The 17,500-nt window shown below is 42.1% G+C and overlaps 1 protein-coding gene across 1 annotated transcript in view; it reads left to right on the top strand.

Moving 5' to 3' along the window:
* The window catches only part of ptprt (protein tyrosine phosphatase receptor type T), a 430,905-nt gene that overhangs the window by 119,933 nt on the left and 293,472 nt on the right, over nt 1-17,500 (top strand). The window contains exon 9 of the mRNA XM_028575011.1: nt 17,121-17,414. Coding sequence (XP_028430812.1) covers nt 17,121-17,414 — 294 coding nt within the window. The remainder of the gene's footprint in view (nt 1-17,120; nt 17,415-17,500) is intronic.

Consider the following 17,500-nt stretch of genomic DNA (forward strand, 5'->3'; position numbering starts at 1 on the left):
AGTGTGTGAGTGTGTGTGTTTTTAGCAAACCCTATACACCCATACAGTGTACACCTCACCGGCCTCTTTAACCATCATGTCCTCAGGGCTTGCCTTAGGGTGTGTGTGTGTGTGTGTTTGTGTGCGTGCGTGCGTGCGTGCGTGCGTGCGCGTATGTGTGCTGGCCAGTTTGTCATGTCGATGGTATTCCATATCCACTGCTCTTTCATTGGCTTGTGTGTGCATATGGATCTGTGTGTGTGTGTGTGTGTGTGTGTCTGTCAGAGACAGTGGACACTTCACACAGAATTTATGAGTAGAAATATAAGATATGAGTAATGCATGAACAAGTACGGGTAGTAGAAGAGGAGGAAGATGACTGGCGGTGAGAAAGAAAAAGGTAGAGAGGAAGTAGATGGAGGGTCTGTGAGAACTAAGGCGAGCAGGGAGGAGAGGACGCGGTGAGGAGGTGAAAAGTTGAAACCAAAGACTGGGGAGCAGAGTGGAGAGGATGTGGTGGTGGGGGCATGCAGTGGAGGTGAAAAGTTGAAACCAGAGACTGAGGAGACACAAAGATGATGAAAGACAAGGAGTAAAAAAAAAAAAAAAAAAAGAACTAGAATTAGGAAAGATAGGGAGAAATATGATTATGTTAGTAATGTCGAACGATGTGATTGTATTGTTCTTGGGATGTTATATTGTGTCTAGTTTGGATGGGTTATTATTGGGTTTGTTGGAACTGACAGATGAAACATGGACACCAGTAGCTGGAAAAGAAAAATGAAAAAAAGAATGTATATACTGTATGCACCTGTATGTGTGCACGTATGTGTAAGTATACATGTATAAATAACAGAATCATTTTTTTTGTATATAACTAAAATATGAAAGTAGAAAAAGTGTGTATGGCCAGAAAAGTTTTTTTTTTTTTTTTTTACTTCTTCCCCCTTTTTTTGAACATGGAAATCCTTATTTGAATCATTTACAATAATCTTGAAAGATATGTTTGCTGAGTATTCCGTTTTTGTTGGTTTTCTTGCTTGTACTGAAATGTACTGTACATGTTCTTATTATTCTCTTGATTTAATTTTTAACAAGTTCAAAGTGGACTTAATCAAACAAATAGAACCACCTCTGCAGTGACACGAGTAGAATACGGAGACAAAGTGGGAACCAAACTGTGGTAGAATTTCACACTGGTACCCCAGGTCTCATTCAAGTCAGTGTCCAACATAACCTTGGCCATAACCTTTCCAGGCAGAGGAATACTTCATCGTTGTGTCTCCATAGATGACGGGAGACGTAGCAGCTGTACGACAACACAGTGCTGCTCACCCTGCCGAGGTCATGGAGAAAGTAAACTCATAAGACATTCTGCCTGTGCTGAGGACTTTGGGTTATCCATACGTGTTTACAGCTCCCACGATATCTTTGTTGACATTAGAGGTTCAGCTAAAACGTAAGGCCTCCGGCATCAGTTTAAACACACCTTTAGGAAGAGAGGAAGTCCAGAGAGTTGGGACGGCACGACACGATAACACATTGCGGGCCCTATTTTAACGATCTAAATAACGATCTAAACGCAGGTGCATTTAGGGCGTGTCCAAATCCACTTTTGCTAGTTTGACGGCGGAAAAAAGGGGCCCGTGTGCCAGGTGCATGGTTGGAAAAAAGAGTTGTACTTGGTGTCTTCATTAATTCATAGGTGTGTTTTGGCCGTAACAAGCAATAAACCAATCAGAGAGTCATCTCCCATTCCCTTTAAAAAAGCCAGGCGCGTTTGGACCTTGGTGCATCGCTATTATGATGGCGGATTTGCACCGTAATATTTTTATTTGTGTGCACAAGCCTAGGCCCATTTTACTAATTCGCTGTTAAAATAACAATGAAATGCTGCGCTATTGACCTTAGACCAGGTTTTTGTTGGTCAACGGCGCGATCACTTCCCACTGCCTCAAGATAGCAATACGACGAGAATTCCCCTGAACACACCTCCCTGTAAGACCAGCACGACCCATGGGCGCAAAGATGGGCGCAAGGTGCATTTGTTATTTAAACGATGCGGGCTCTGGACGGGAAATTGACAACTGCGTGGGACTTAAATCAGCAAAGACACTTGCGTCTGGCTTTGCGCTGCGCTGTGCCTGGTGCAAGATAGGGCCCCACATTTAAACTGTACCGCCTGCCTAAATTCTTTCCTCAATTGAGAGTCCATTAAATGCCTCTGTGTAATTCATCAAAGTCTCACGAACATTCTTCACGTATGTGAAATGAGTTGCCCTGCTCCCCGAGTTTTCCCTTAACACTAACCAGTGAAAAAGAGAAGCCAAAGCTGACAGGTTCAATCCCATCAGCTGATTCCGTCGCTACCCACATCTCGTTGAACTCCATCGTGCTCACTCACTGTCTGTTCCTGTGGATAAGAGCAGCCAAACAGCCAAAAAATCTAAAACGGATTGAGGAGGAGAGACGTGTCCACTACGAGTGTCCTGCTGATCGGCTCCTGTGAAGCTGACAGATTTGATACTAATTCTCGTTTCATTAAAAACTGTTGGAGAATACTTTTTTTGACGGTAAGAAGATCAGCGTCTCCTTTCGACTCCTTCTTACTGTCATGCCTCCATTCCACCTTCTCTGTCTGCGTTCATATTTCAGAGTTTAGACTCTATCTGGGTCTTTTATCCTCAGCAGCTTACAGTAAGCGAGCAGGTAGACGTTGACGGTCTCGTTCATGGACATGACAGAACTGATGTGGTTATTTGACACAATCTCACAAATTTGGGCAAACAAGCTTAAAATCAAAGGATGTGTTTGCACTCAGGGTTTGGTTTCTATGGAAAGATGCGACACGGTTGCTTTGTAACCCTCACCCTCTTAATATCACCCGTGTTGACAGTATTAATAAGCATTAAAAAGAAAGACAGTGCCGGTGCCTAAACGGGGGCCTGAACCGATACAATAAGAAGAGCACAGTCGGTGACATTAAAGTACGGCTTGTTTATTGCTAAGGCCTTATGGTCAACTTTAAATGATTTATTTGAAATAAAATAACAGTAACTTTTTTCACCAGTCTACTGCTGTTAAACGACAAAAAGAAGAACCCCTAGATGGCAAAAGGATACGCAACGACAGCGTTGAATGCACCATGAGCTTACAAGGTGCAATTGAACGCACCATTAAGTCCCCTATTAATTCACTGTTAAAATAACAATGAAATGCTGCGCTATTGACCTTAGATCAGGTTTTTGTTGGTCAATGGCGCGATCACTTCCCGCTGCATCAAGATACCAATACGCCGAGAATTCACCTGAACACACCTCCCTGTAAGACCAGCACGCCCATGGGCGCAAAGATGGGCGCAAGGTGCACTTGTTATTTAAACGACGGGGGCGATGGACGGGAAATTGACAACTGCGTCGGTCTTAAACCAGCAAAGACACTTGCGTCGGGCTTTGTGCTACACGGCTCTGCGCCAGGTGTAACATAGGACCCTAAGTGTTAGTTTAACTAAAGTGACTGTGTGTTGTGTCACATGTTGTCAAGTCACTGCAAACCTGCACGTCTTCAATGACACAACATTTCCTCTGCCGTTCCAAGAGTTTGTTTGAGGAAGCAGAGGCTCATGGGATTGAGAACAATGTGATGTTTCTGTCTGGAAGTGGACTCAGATGACTCGGAGCGCAGATTGAGGGTGTGTGTGTGCATGCGTATGTGTTAGATATGTCTATCTGTGTGTTTTCACACATGTGTGTTTTCTGTTTTTGTTTGTCTGAATGTGTTCCTCTGGTTTTGTGCTGTGGAGTGTGTGTGTGTATATGTGTGTGAAGAGGGAGCACATGTCTGCCACACTGAGTTTACTGTGACGAGTCGGTAATCACATCTTATTTCCCATGATTCTTGGCTCTCCCTTGAGTGTAAAATACACTCTGTTTGCCCATTTAAACCCCTCTACCCCCTATTTTCTTTTTTCTTTCTTTCTTTCTTTCTTTCTTTCTTTCTTTCTTTCTTTCTTTCTTTCTTTCTTTTTCTCTTCTTTTTTAAATCCTTCCCTCTCTCCTGCCTACCCTCAGTGACATTCTACCAAGTAACGGGCCTGAGGGAGTATTGAGTGTGTTACTCACAGGTTTCCATGCGCTTGCGCACACACACACACACACACACACACACACACACACACACACACACACACACACACACACACACTCACTCAGCATGCTGAAAGCACTGAATCCGCTGGACTTGGAGAAATGTTCAAATAAAAGTCAGGGGCAGTTCTGAGCTGCTCTATAACACCGAGCGATTGCACAGAAGAAAGAAAGAGAATAAAAAAAAAAGTAAAGAAAGAGGGTTCTGACTCTTAATTAGCTGTTGATGTGGCACACCTGGGGAGAGATGTGCTTTTTTTATTGGACTTAAAATGTTTTTTTTTTTTTTTTTTACATTTGAAGTTTTCCACCTCAAACATGTTACTGGTTAACAAAGCCAGGAGAGGCTGAGGCCGATGCCAGGGCAAGTCAGAAGGTGGCTTGTATAGGGAGTGGACGGGTGAGTCAGCTCTCCTCCCATTCACCAGGGTTAGCCACGAACATCGTCATAGTCAATTTGCGGCACGCAGCCTGTTTTGTGGAAGGTATGCGCGCACGGACATCTTCACCCCCAAAAGTTTCAAATGCAAAAACAACGGTTTGATCAGAACTTTAACTGTTATAAAAAAAAAAGATAATCTTCATGGTGCCTGTTATATGAACGCTATTTATGGATGAACAAACATGATCAAATTATCCCAAAACAAATAATCCCATACAACTTGCATGGTCTCTTAATTCAGAGTTCTGAAATTGAAGTTTCAACAGCATTATGAACCGTGAACTTCTCATATTTCCATCTGGTAATTGTCCACATGGCCGCAGCCCTAAACAGACAGCCTGCATAGTTCAGCTCTGCAGTCAGAAAGCCTCTGCTTGTTGATTTTTAGATGATGTAGAAAATGATTTAGTGTCTTTGCAGCGTTTATCCCAAACAAAATTGAGGTTAGAAGGGGCACCAAGTCTTATGAAATTGCACTGTAATGTAAATAATTGTGGTCCCTTTTTCAATAAACATAGCCATTGTTTGAGTAAATGACATTTACACACTGGCTATATTATACTACAAATAGAAATATAGCCAGTTTGTAAATGTCATACTACAAATATATGATCAAGTGATTATACATACCGATTATTTTTTCATTTGGCAAAACAGATGTACAGCAATTTGCAATTAAACTTATGCAATATAAATTTGTTCCACTCAAACACACGGCATGTGGTGGTTATTAATGCTTGATGAGCACGGTTGATCATATCAGAGCAGGATTTGTGTGTGTGTGTGTGTGTGTGTGTGTGTGTGTGTGTGTGTGTGTGTGTGTGTGTGTGTGTGTGTGTGCGTTAGTGTGTGTGCACTCTTATCAGTTCTCTGTGAGATGAACTGCTAAGTTCATGGTGATGGGAAATAGACCTGGAACGTATTACTTGATGATTAGAAGATACAGAAAGATTAAGGGAAGAAAGAGATAATTAATTAACAAATATGGAGACCGAGAGAGAGAGAGAGAGAGAGAGAAAGAGACGGGGGGTGTGGTGGTGTGAGAAAACGGAGGCTGTTTCCAGCTTTAGACAGGTTTCAAAAAATAACATGCTAATTTATTGCATTCTGTCCCGTTGAAGTCAAATTGGAATGGACTGGCTTTCTGATTAACAGAAGCAAACCATGAGGAACATTCAAATACTCCTCCCAAAATAGATTCATTCAAACAGCATATAGACACACAAGAGAGGCTTTCTTGACTTTGTTTGAATGTAGGTAAAGGATTATCCACCGGATGTCACTCTTTTCGGTCGGATGTCCATTACCTTCCTCTTTCTTTGTGTTGGCGTTCTAAACTCCGGTGGATTTCTGACGATTACGGTTAACTGCTCCTCAGATCTCTGCAGGGTAAATCCAGACAGCTAGCTAGACTATCTGTCCAATCTGAGTTTTCTGTCGCACGACTAAAACAACTTTTTAACGTACACGTGTTCCACCAAAACAAGTTCCTTCCCGAGGCTATTTTGCAGAGGCACCGTGGCTCTGTGCGGAGCTTAGCGGCGCCCAATACGATTGTGATTGGTTTAAAGAAATGCCAATAAACCAGAGCATGTTTTTCTCCCATCCCGGAATGCTGTGTGAACTAGCCAGACCCTCATCCGCAGCGCGATGGAGGAAGGTCTGGCAATGCGAGACTAGTAAAGGATAGTTCCCATTTATTACGTTTCATTCCTTTTAGATTGTAAAGATTGTCGCTAAAAGAGTGTCAGACGTGACAAGAAATGATCCCGAAGGTTTTAATTGAACCAACATTGACATCGTTATCATAACCAGTGGCCCGAACTACGAAAATATAAGACCCAAGTTGGAAGAGACCGGTGTTATCCTTGAAGAGAAACAGTACAGTTGGCACTAGTATGCTATGTGATCGTCTTCTGGTTAAAGTTGCTTGTCAACTCAGGAAAAAAATGTGCTCGGGGTTTCCATGCAGCACGGAATATTAAACACGATTTCATTAAAGCTCACGGCGAGGAAAAAGACAGAGGGAGAGGAAGCCGCCGCCTCCGTCTTATCATCCTAACAATGATACCTCTCTTTCCCCGCTGTTGAAACTTGGAGAAAAACAAATTTCGGCAGAGCGGTTGTCATTTTTGATGCAACTGATTTTTCCATCTTTTCCGCCGCACTGGCGATATCTTTTCTCTCCTCTCTGGTGGGCCGAGTCCTCTGCTATCTGTCTTTCTATCTCTCTATTCACACACACACACACACACACACACACACACACACACACACACAGTATAAGCCATGTTATAAACTATTCTTCTACATCTTCACTCCTTTCTTCATTTCCTTTTTTCTTTATCATTTTTACCTCCTATTCCTCTGTGTATGTATAACTGTGTGTGTGTGTGTGTGTGTGTGTGTGTGTGTGTGTGTGTGAGAGACACCCAGTAACCGAAATGAAGTGAGAACCACTTAGATTAGCAGGATGTGATAACAGCCACTACCGACTCTGGGCTCTCTCTCCCCCCTTTAACTTTTGTCCGGTCATCTGTCTCGATCGTCCACCTCACAAACTTCCTCTGTTTCCACCGAGTTGTGCTGTTGAACGAGAGATACAGCGAACGGTCATTTGCCTTTGTACACTGTGACTGGTTTCGATATCAGCAAGCTCGGAGAATGTACATAACTTAGCACCTGGCTCAATGAAAGGGAAAAAAAAAATGAACTTGTTGGTAAAATACAGAACACTTTGCTGAGCTTAGATTATTGTAATGTCATTTGCAAATATCATGCTGCCTCCTCTCTTATGATAGATCATCATACCCATTTCTAGAGTCCCCACTGCATTATATATTAGAATAACATAGCACAGCAAGTTGTGACATTTAAAAACGTTAAAAAAATTCCGTGGATTGGAATGTAGCCTCTTATCTTCCTAAATCCGTTGTACTCTCATCACGACAGCAGGAGGAGAAGCAGATGTGTGTGTGTGTGTGTGTGTGTGTGTGTGCCAATTTTGCAATTGCCGCATGAATAGTTGGTCTGTTGCAAGGCATTCTACTTTTTGTAATTATTCATCACACTGGCCTCTTACCCGTCATTCAGATTGATAATTCCCCCGTCGTTTAGCCAGACTAACTCACGCAAACAAAATGATTCATGCACATTGGTGCACACAAGGTTAAACAGGCACCACACAAACACATTTGCACACGCAGTTTAACAAGAGGTAATGTACAGGTATTTACAATAACGAAAAAACAAATAGTGACACATTATCAAACTGAAGCACACATAATTGTCTTCTCTGTAAATGAATGTACATGCAAACGTGCACCCAGATGTTATGTAATGTTCACACACATTCAAAAGCATGCTCACACGCACACACACACACACACACACACACACACACACACACACACACACACACACACACACACACACACATACACATATCTTTGTGGGGACCCGTCATTGACATAATGCATTCCCTAGCCCCTTACCTAACCTTAACCATCACAACTAAATGCCTAACCTTAACCCTTACCCTCACCCTAACCATAACCTAATTCTAACCCTAATCCTAAAACCAAGTCTTAACCCTCAAACAGCCCTTTAAACAAGCCCACACACACACACACACACACATTCTTACATCATGCTGGGATTGTAATACAGTGCCGTGAAGAAGTACAGCCATATAATTTGTACCTTCAGGGTGTAGTAACACGGGTCGCTTTTGAGTGTGCGATGTGTCTTCCTACAACAAGGCCCCAGGATACGCAAGATAAAACCTTTATGGGGCCAGCGTTGCTGTGCGCACGCACGCACGCACGCACGCACACACACACACACACACACACACACACACACACACACACACACACACACACACACACACACACACACTCACACCTCTGTCTTAAGTCTTTATTGGCCCACAGTTACAGTTCTGTACTCCTGCTGTATCCCATTTTAAAACTTCATGAGCCCTGCTTGTTTCTACTTCAGTGTGAGTGTGGCTTCTGCAGAGACAAAACGCTGTCCGGTATCCTTGTTCATTTTCTTTTCCAATCCCCCTCTACTTCCTTCATTTTGGCTTGAGTTCATCCTTCTTTTCATCCCCTCACCCCGTTTTGCTCCTACTCCTTCCACCCTTTCCACCCTCTACTGAAACAAAACTTTCTCCCACCTTTGCTCCATTCCTCCCAAACTCCCCCCCCCCCCCCCCACCACCCCCCAATCCCCTTTCACACTTCACATAGCATAACTGTATGAAGGCCAACTATACTTAAGCAATCAGCCGGTATACTGTTTCTGTATCCGTGTGTGTGTGTGTGTGTGTGTGTGTGTGTTTGTTTGCATGGGCTTGTTTAACTATATTTGTGGGGTCCAAAATTCTGGATCCCACAAGTTTAAAGGGCTGTTTGAGGGTTAAGACTTGGTTGTAGGATTATAGTTAGGGTGAGGGTAAGGGTTAAGGTTAGGCATTTAGCTGTGATGGTTAAGGTTAGGGTAAGGGTCTAGGGAATGCATTATGTCAATGACGGGTCCCCACAAAGATAGTGCCACAAACCTGTGTGTGCGTGTTCGTGTCCGTGTCTGTCTGTCTGTGTGTGTGTGTGTGTGTGTGTGTCTCTCTCTCTGTATGCACAGATGGATACATTTGTATATTCTTACACATTAAAACGTGTTTTTGTGCTTATTGAAGTTTGTGTGTGTGTGTGTATTTTCAACGCATTCTCATTAATGGGTGTGTGAGATATTGTACAAAAAACGTATCCACAACAACTCATATGATTTCCTATGAAACTGGGCGATCGCTGGCCGGTCACGTGACAACTGGTCACACGAATTTGGCCGAGGAAAGGGTAATGATGAGCCGTGTACAGAGCAGCGTGAGCTGTCGGCCGTTGCAGTTGAGTTCAGGCCACCCAGCGACACACACAACAACCTGCCAGGTTGTGTGTCGCTGGGTGGCCTCTGTAACTCTCGGCTGTAAACGAGCTGGCAGAGGGAGGGATAGGGGGATGGCGGGAGGAAACAGACGGAGGGAGGGTGTGATTGAACGATCTTGCTCTATCTTCCCGTGGAGTAACATCAGGAGAAGTTGTTGAATATAAATGATGTCAACCAAGAGTTGAGTCTCTGCTAAAGCAGTCGTACAACACGGTTACAGTTAACAGGCCGCTGTTACAGGAAGCTGTCGGAGGTTGTGCGTGTTTAACCTATTTACAAACCAAAGGGTGTGTGCTTTATATTCCACCTGACCTGTACATGATGTTGCTGTGTTTCACATTTTTGAATGTTTTTTGAGAAACACATCTACATGTAAAACACAAGTTCCGCGTGTTCATTAAATCCACCCTTCTTCTAAACAAGTGAAGAAAATTGCAGCAGGATGAGACCATCTTTCTTGCTCCCGGTGAACCACCCTTAACAAACTTGCTGGCAAAGTGAAGTGCTTTTATTAAGACAGAGATGGAACCATTTGGAAAATGTGACGCACAAAACACAGGAATCAGCCCCTTTTTTAAGATAAAATAAGCCTTTGTCGATCAATTTGTTCTCTCTATTCGAGGACAATTAATTTTCTTGTTCTCTGTATTTCTTTTACTTTTCATTCTTGTTTTGTAGGAAACAGTTGGTAGGTTTTTTTTAAATAGGGAACATAACCGCACACACAAGGCTACGCATTCAAATGCAGGCAATGCACATCCACTTTCTCTCACACATACATACAGATGCTTATTGTCGTTCCCTTCTCTGCTGCACTCACCGATGCACACAGACTCAGAGGGGCACTCACAGCCTCCATACAGTTGAGATGGATGAGTGTGCGCTGACTGACAGGTGATTCATCGGTCCCGCAGCTACCATACATATTCTAATGGGGCCTTGAGGAAAGTAAAAAAAAGTTGCAGAGTGAGATCAGGACTTTGCTTTTAGACAGCAGGAAGAGAGGGGGGGGCCATTATTCTTCGCTCGCACATCTTAGCTGTCAACCGAAAAAGCACCTGCCACGCAGAAAAAAACTAAAAGATTAATACTAAGAGACCCCAGACTTCAATCTCAAAATGACTGATGATTTTAAAAACACACTTTTGGTTGGATGGTTGGTCCTCCATTGTGCATGCATATACTGTATGCATATACAATCATTCATGGATATGTAAATGCGATGCCTGCTTCTTCAATTGGCTTTCAGATGTAAAGACACATTAGTAGGCCAGACAATGAGGTACATATTTGAAGGGATCATTTTCCAAAACCGATACCTCCGTTTGGATTTATTTTCCTAAATCGTGTTCTTATTGTGCTTTCAGAGGGAAAAATCAATCAAGCTGGGGTTGGTTTATTCATTGATCAAAAATGGCTTTTTATCTGTTTTTGCAAATGAAGTCTTGATTTAAAAAATCATTCATGCTCTTTAACAGGACAATTCAAAAATAATTAGATTGAAATGATGGAACCTTGTTTACCAAACCACTATGGTAATGGCATATTCAAAATGTGCAACTTCCACATGTTGGAGAGCTGTGTGCATATTTTAAAGTAATTCGGCATGAAGTTTTTGTTTTTTTAATCTTTTATCAAATACAGTTAAAAGGGGGGTGAAAATGGAGAGATGACATGCACTAAAGCTCTAGACCACCAGGACACTCTGCTATTGTTTAAAGATGATACATAATAGAAGAGATTTTTCCCTGTGCTATTTTATTTCCCAGCAGGGGCATGTGTAGGGGCTGCGAAGTCACAGCAAGGCTATGCTTTTGTGTCTAAGTGACTAATGTGAAAAGAAATCGTAGAAATTGGTCCAGTATTGAGCGAGAGCACTGTAACCGGCAGCTGTGAACCGGTCTGCAATGTACTGTAATGTGCCTTTCAATTTCCGTCCACTAAAAATTCTGTTTTTGCCGCTGACAGGCTCAGATTATTATGTCAAGTGTCTGACAACATTATGGAAAGGATCCCTACAGAGATAGATCTTTTTGGTAAAGATCCTTTTTGTTTAACCAGAAACAGCCCCGAAATCGTCATCGCCAAACTCACCAGACGCTATTTAAACAATACTGTTAGTGTGTATAGAGCCAGCACATTTCCACATGTAAATGGGTGAATTAAAAACCAGAGAGGTGATTGTTGGCGAAGTAGAAAGATGAACCAAGACGGCTTTTGATAGGTTTGATTTGTCGATGCCGATTTCGGGTCTGTTTCATGTTGAATAAAAAGGATTACTTACTTACTCTTTAACAAAAAGGTCTATCTCTGTAGGGATTCTTTTTTTTTTTTTAAATGTTGTCAGACACTTACACAATAATAATCTGAAATTGTTAGCAGTAAAACAGCCCTTTTAGTGGACGTAAATTGAAGGTGCACAATTGCCCATTAACTTACATTACAACTTGTTCCGCCGCTGCCGACTGCAGCGGTCTTGTCTAATACTGGACCAATGTCCAAGATTGTTGTCCCCATCAGTCACTTAGTCACAAAAAACATGAGAAAATAGGGTCCAGGTTGAAAGGTCGCACCCTTTAAGTGTTTTCTGTACAGCTCTGGCAGACCTTCTACTATATCATGCTGCTAGAAAGTGTATCACAACCGCTGTCCAAGGTGCTGATCCTTGGACCATCAGAAATGTGGGAATTCTCCATGGTAATATTATAGCTCATGCTGCCGAGCAGGAGTCCTACTAGCACAGTCCGATGACTTACAGAAAAACTCCAAACAATATCCCTGTCATGGTTTCCATCTGTTGTAGAGAGCCTTGCATGGGCTGCAGGGCTAGGCTATAATTTACCGCCTGGCCTGCCTGACTGGAGGGCAAGCAATGCTTAGACAGTGGATCCAAATGTATATATTGTTTGATTTAACTGTCTGCAGGTAACTTGTAGAATGCTTTTTCAACTGTCTAAATTGTCAGTCAACTGCCTTTTATATAGACCAAATCACTGTGACGCCACGCTAACATAAAAATCACTTCGGGTAGACGAATGTCCGTTGATTTAAACTTGATATGTGAAGTTAGCAGACTTTGTTCGTCATTTTCAGCCGTACCGTTTTAAGATACGTAGTTAAACTTGGAGGTCTGATCGAAGTGTCGTCTGCTCTGCATATTTTCTGTAGTGTGTTGTTTTGGTAACATCTTTGATAAACCAAATCTAATGTTACAAACCACCGGTCGCACTGACTGCTAGTTTGGGTGGTGTCATTTTCTTTAGTCTGTGGCCCATCAGGTAAATTACGTCTCCAACCTAGTGTTAATGTATTAATCTAATTAATTACAGGCTTTTTAATTAATTAATCGAAATTAATCGCATTTTAATTCCATAAATATTTGACTTGAGAACAGTGAGAAGTAATTTTTCTCACATGGATTTTTAGTATGCCATTGAATAATGACTGAATACATAAGCTTAAGCAACACAATATTGTTTATTTTTGTTCAACCAAGTCCAGCAGACCAGTGCAATTTTTGCCATTAAGTGTAGCAATAGCATATTTAGAAATATAGTACATTTCAGAAATTCAGGTAGCCTATAGGTAGTTAGAACCTTCTGTAAACTGTTTTTTTAAGTAAAACACAATACTTTCAAGTACATAGACTTAGACTTAGTTACCCTGGTCCTTAAACCAGTCATCTGGTGGAGTGTAGGTTGGGTGTGGGTCCTTGTACTCGGAGTCGGGCTAACGTCCACGCTAGCTGCTAAATGTTTTGCGTCGAGGTGATACTTGAGGCTCGATGTGCTGCGGTGACATGCGAATTCCTTGTTGCATAGCTTGCACACAACCATGCTCTAATCGACGCTTCCATCCGTTCGTTTTTTATAACAAAATTTCCCATCCACGGGGACAACCAAAGCGGTCTCGTCAGCTTCTTTGTTCATGTTCACTGTGGATTGTTGTTGTCTGAAGCATTGACATATATAAAAGGTCTGAAGTCATGAACGCTAGTTGGTGCTCCAGTATAATCGGTCCGCCGAAACTCATCCAGTGAGAAACGTCCCGCGTTGCAAAAATAAGTGTGATTAAAATGCGTAAAAAATGTTTAACGTGTTATTTTTTGTGTAATTAATTAATGCATTAAAGTCTGTAATTAATTAATCTTAATTAACGCGTTAAAGTCCCGGCTCTTTTATTTATATATATATATATATATATATATATATATATATATATATATATATATATATATATATATAGTTGTTCCTCAGCGCTGTTAAAATGTATGTACGAGACGCAGGAGTTTTCTACCCTGAAGTTATTGTAAACAAACATTGTGATTGGGTTTATACTGTCATCCCTCTCATAGACATTCATATACAAATCTTGGAGTATGAATGTTCACTCGTGGATTTGGGCTTGAGTGGATAAAACACTCGAACACCATTTAATCTATTTTTTGGGCATTTTGGCCTTTTTTATGGATAGGACAGTTAGATATGAAAGGGGGGAGAGAGAGGGCGGAAGACATGCAGGAAATTGTCACAGGTCGGACTAGAACCCTGGACCTTCTGCGTTGAGGAATAAACCTCGACAACATGTGCGCCTGCTCTACCAACTGAGCTAACCCGGCCACGAAGACCATTTAATCTTGAAGAAATGATTAAGCATTAACCTCATCATATAGGCTAGTAAGTATGGATCTGGCGTTCTCCTTTTAGTTTACGTGTATTGTTTCATTTTGAGCTTGTCTTTATTTTTTACTCTTGTGTCTCACTATTCATATGGATGTTGGATATCTCATTTGGAAAATAAGTTGCTGTCTAGAGTTTGGTTTTGAAAAAAAAACAAAACAGAAGGGAGCAATAAAACATCCTATGCTTTTAGGCTTGACAGAGGCCATTATTTTAAAGTAGCATAATGTGAAAGTCTAGAGGCAGAGTAGCTGTCAGCAACATGTCAACAATGTGATGCATTAGTGCTACAGGTAGAGAATTCCATCAGTAAAATGTAGCTTTTAGTGGCAGCTGTTTTTCAATGCAAAAGTTGAACTGTGTCTCCTTTCACTTCACATTAACATCACATTGTATATATATATAAACTGTATATATTGGCTGTTGTTGGGTGCTTTGATTCCTAGGTCACATAATTCTTCTTAGGCATCAACAACAGGGGTCATTGGTGCCCCGGGGCAATTAAAACGGTTGGCAAGTGGTTGCTATATTTATGAGTCTCAATCATTTTTCCGAACCTTAATCTTGCCTCCTTCCCCTTTTCATGTATGCATGTATGTATGTATGTATGTATGTATTTTAGTATGTATGTATTTGGGTGTGTTAAGTTTAAATTGACATTTATATGTTCTAAGATGTTCAGTTACATTAGCATAAAAGTCCGCTAGCCACATGCTAACGCTCCCAACCGTATTTCTGTGCTCACATGTGTACCCACGTAAAACTGTATATGATTATTATTGGAGTGCTCACAATGGCTGTGTAACGTGGACCTGTGTTTGAGTTACTGGGCCCTATTTTAACAATCTAAAAGACACCTGTTTTTGGCTTGCTTCCTATATTTGGGTTTGATGACGTTCTCACCTAAAGTGAACACGAACTCTAGAGCACTTGGATCCGAACCAAGACCCCCGTTTCAAGCCGCACCAGAGTTCGGATGAGCTTTCACACAGCCCCAAACCGACCGGACTATCCCACGAAACGCTCCAGGATTCAATTAAAACAGACCAAACAGCAAACCTACGTCTCTGACTGGAGTCAAATTGGATATTGATACAGTCATAACAGACTGCATTGAGATTGATATTGAGTGAGAGACATTTGAAGAAAAAAAAACAACAATCAGATTGAAAATATTGGACTCCGAACTCTCTTGTATCATGTTTATGGGTATTTGTTATTGGAGAAATCAACAGAGGTCTGCAAACATCCGAAAAGCAGGTGCTACACAAAACTCCACATAATGAAATGATGCATTTCAAATTGTGTTTATCTTTGAAAATTACACCGAGCACCCCAAGGGGGGCCGGGAGCTCAATTTGTTTATCGTTGGAGTGTTACATACTTAGGCACTACTGATTGGACTTTGATATAGTTTTTGGTGAAGATGAGTTCTGTAATATATTCTGCTATAACAGTTTTCCCGAGGTTTGTGGAAGACTAAGGTGCACGTATTTGGTGGGGGGGTTTAGGGGTCCTTCCTAGAGTAAATGTAACATGTAACAAAATGCAATTTCACAATTTTTGGACCATTGTTATTACCATATCTGTGTCTAAAATGTTGAAAAAGCTATAGCAGATAAGAAACAAATATTACTTAAAGGTCCCATGGCATGAAAATTTCACTTGATGCGTATTTTTTAACATTAATTTGAGTTCCCCCAGCCTGTCTATGGTCCCCCAGTGGCTAGAAATGTTGATAGGTGTAAACCGAGCCCTGGGTATCCTGCTCTGCCTTTGAGAAAATGAAAGCTCAGATGGGCCGATCTGGAATCTTCTCCTTATGAGGTCATAAGGGGAAAGGTTACCTCCCCTTTCTCTGCTTTGCCCGCCCAGAGAATTTGGCCCGTCCATGAGAAAGAGAGAGAGAGAGACATCATGGCTTGCAAACAAGTGAAGCATGGCAGTTGGTGAAGGCCATACCCCCACCCTCCATCTTGGCCCCCCCCCTTTCTCCTCCTCAATAGCATTTAAAGCTACAGACACAGAAATGGCACATACTAAGGAAAGATCATTGTGGGACTGGCTCTAGTGGCTGTAATTCTGCACCAAGGCTGAATTTCGGGAAAGAGACTTCAGATACGGTATTAGGGGACCACTCAGGTCTATATAAAAGAGACTTCAGACACAGTATTAGGGGACACCTAAGGCATATATAAAAGAGAATTCAGATACAGTATTAGGAGACCACTAAGGCTTATATAAAAGAGACTTCAGATACAGTATTAGGAGACCACTAAGGCCTTTATAAAAGCATCCAAAAAGCAGCATGTCATAGGACCTTTTAAAAAAGCTTAAAGCTTTAGTGTGCAACGTTACATTCAAGCCATTGCCAATTGAGTTGCTACAAAGCTAATTAAGACTATCAGCACTACCAAACTCTCTGGATTTCTCAGTATGGCTATGTTCAGAAGATTGTGTCGTCCGGCGACTTTCCCACGCAGAAACTCAAGTGAAGATAATGACCTCTTCTGAAGAGTCCATCATGTTTTTTTTAAATCCTCCGTGTCCTCCTTGGCAACTAGCAACTGTCACGGAAGGCTTGTGTCATGTGGACGCGCCAACAGTTTTGTTGTCATTACTTTGAATTCCTCATAGGGGGGCGACAGAAACTACGCACTATAGCTTTAAAGACAACATTTGCTAAAGACGTCCACTGGGGACCAGCTAAATCATTAGATCTGAGGAAAGTCATTTAGTTACATTCATTGGGCTTAGGTGCTGCCCTAAAAGGGCGTGGGTGCTGCGCCTAAGCCTTATAATGGTTGTAGGATGTTTTATTGACTTTTTCATTAGGCTATTCTCCGATTACGCTACACCAAAAACAAAAGTAAAAGACACAGAATTCGACACTTAACTAACCACCTCTGTTGTCCCATTCCACAGCTCCACCCACCCCGATCGCTCCGCCTGAGCTTCTCACCGTCGGCGCCACTTACCTTTGGATCAAACCCAACGCCAACAGCATCATCGGCGACGGACCCATCATCCTGAAGGAGGTGGAGTACCGGACCACTCTGGGTAACTGGGTGGAGACCCACGTGGTGGACTCCCCAACCTATAAACTCTGGCACCTGGACCCAGATGTGGAGTACGAGATCAAAGTCCTGCTGTCCAGACCTGGGGAGGGAGGAACAGGGCCGCCCGGGCCGCCGCTCGTCACCAGGACCAAATGTGCAGGTGAGTGACGCCTGCTTCTTTTCGAGCCTTCTCTTGTTCCTTCTCTTGTTCCTTTCGGTCACTGTTATAGGTATTTACTTCCTTTT

The sequence above is a fragment of the Perca flavescens genome, chromosome 4 (genome assembly GCF_004354835.1).
Source record: "Perca flavescens isolate YP-PL-M2 chromosome 4, PFLA_1.0, whole genome shotgun sequence".
NCBI classification, from domain to species: domain Eukaryota; kingdom Metazoa; phylum Chordata; class Actinopteri; order Perciformes; family Percidae; genus Perca; species Perca flavescens.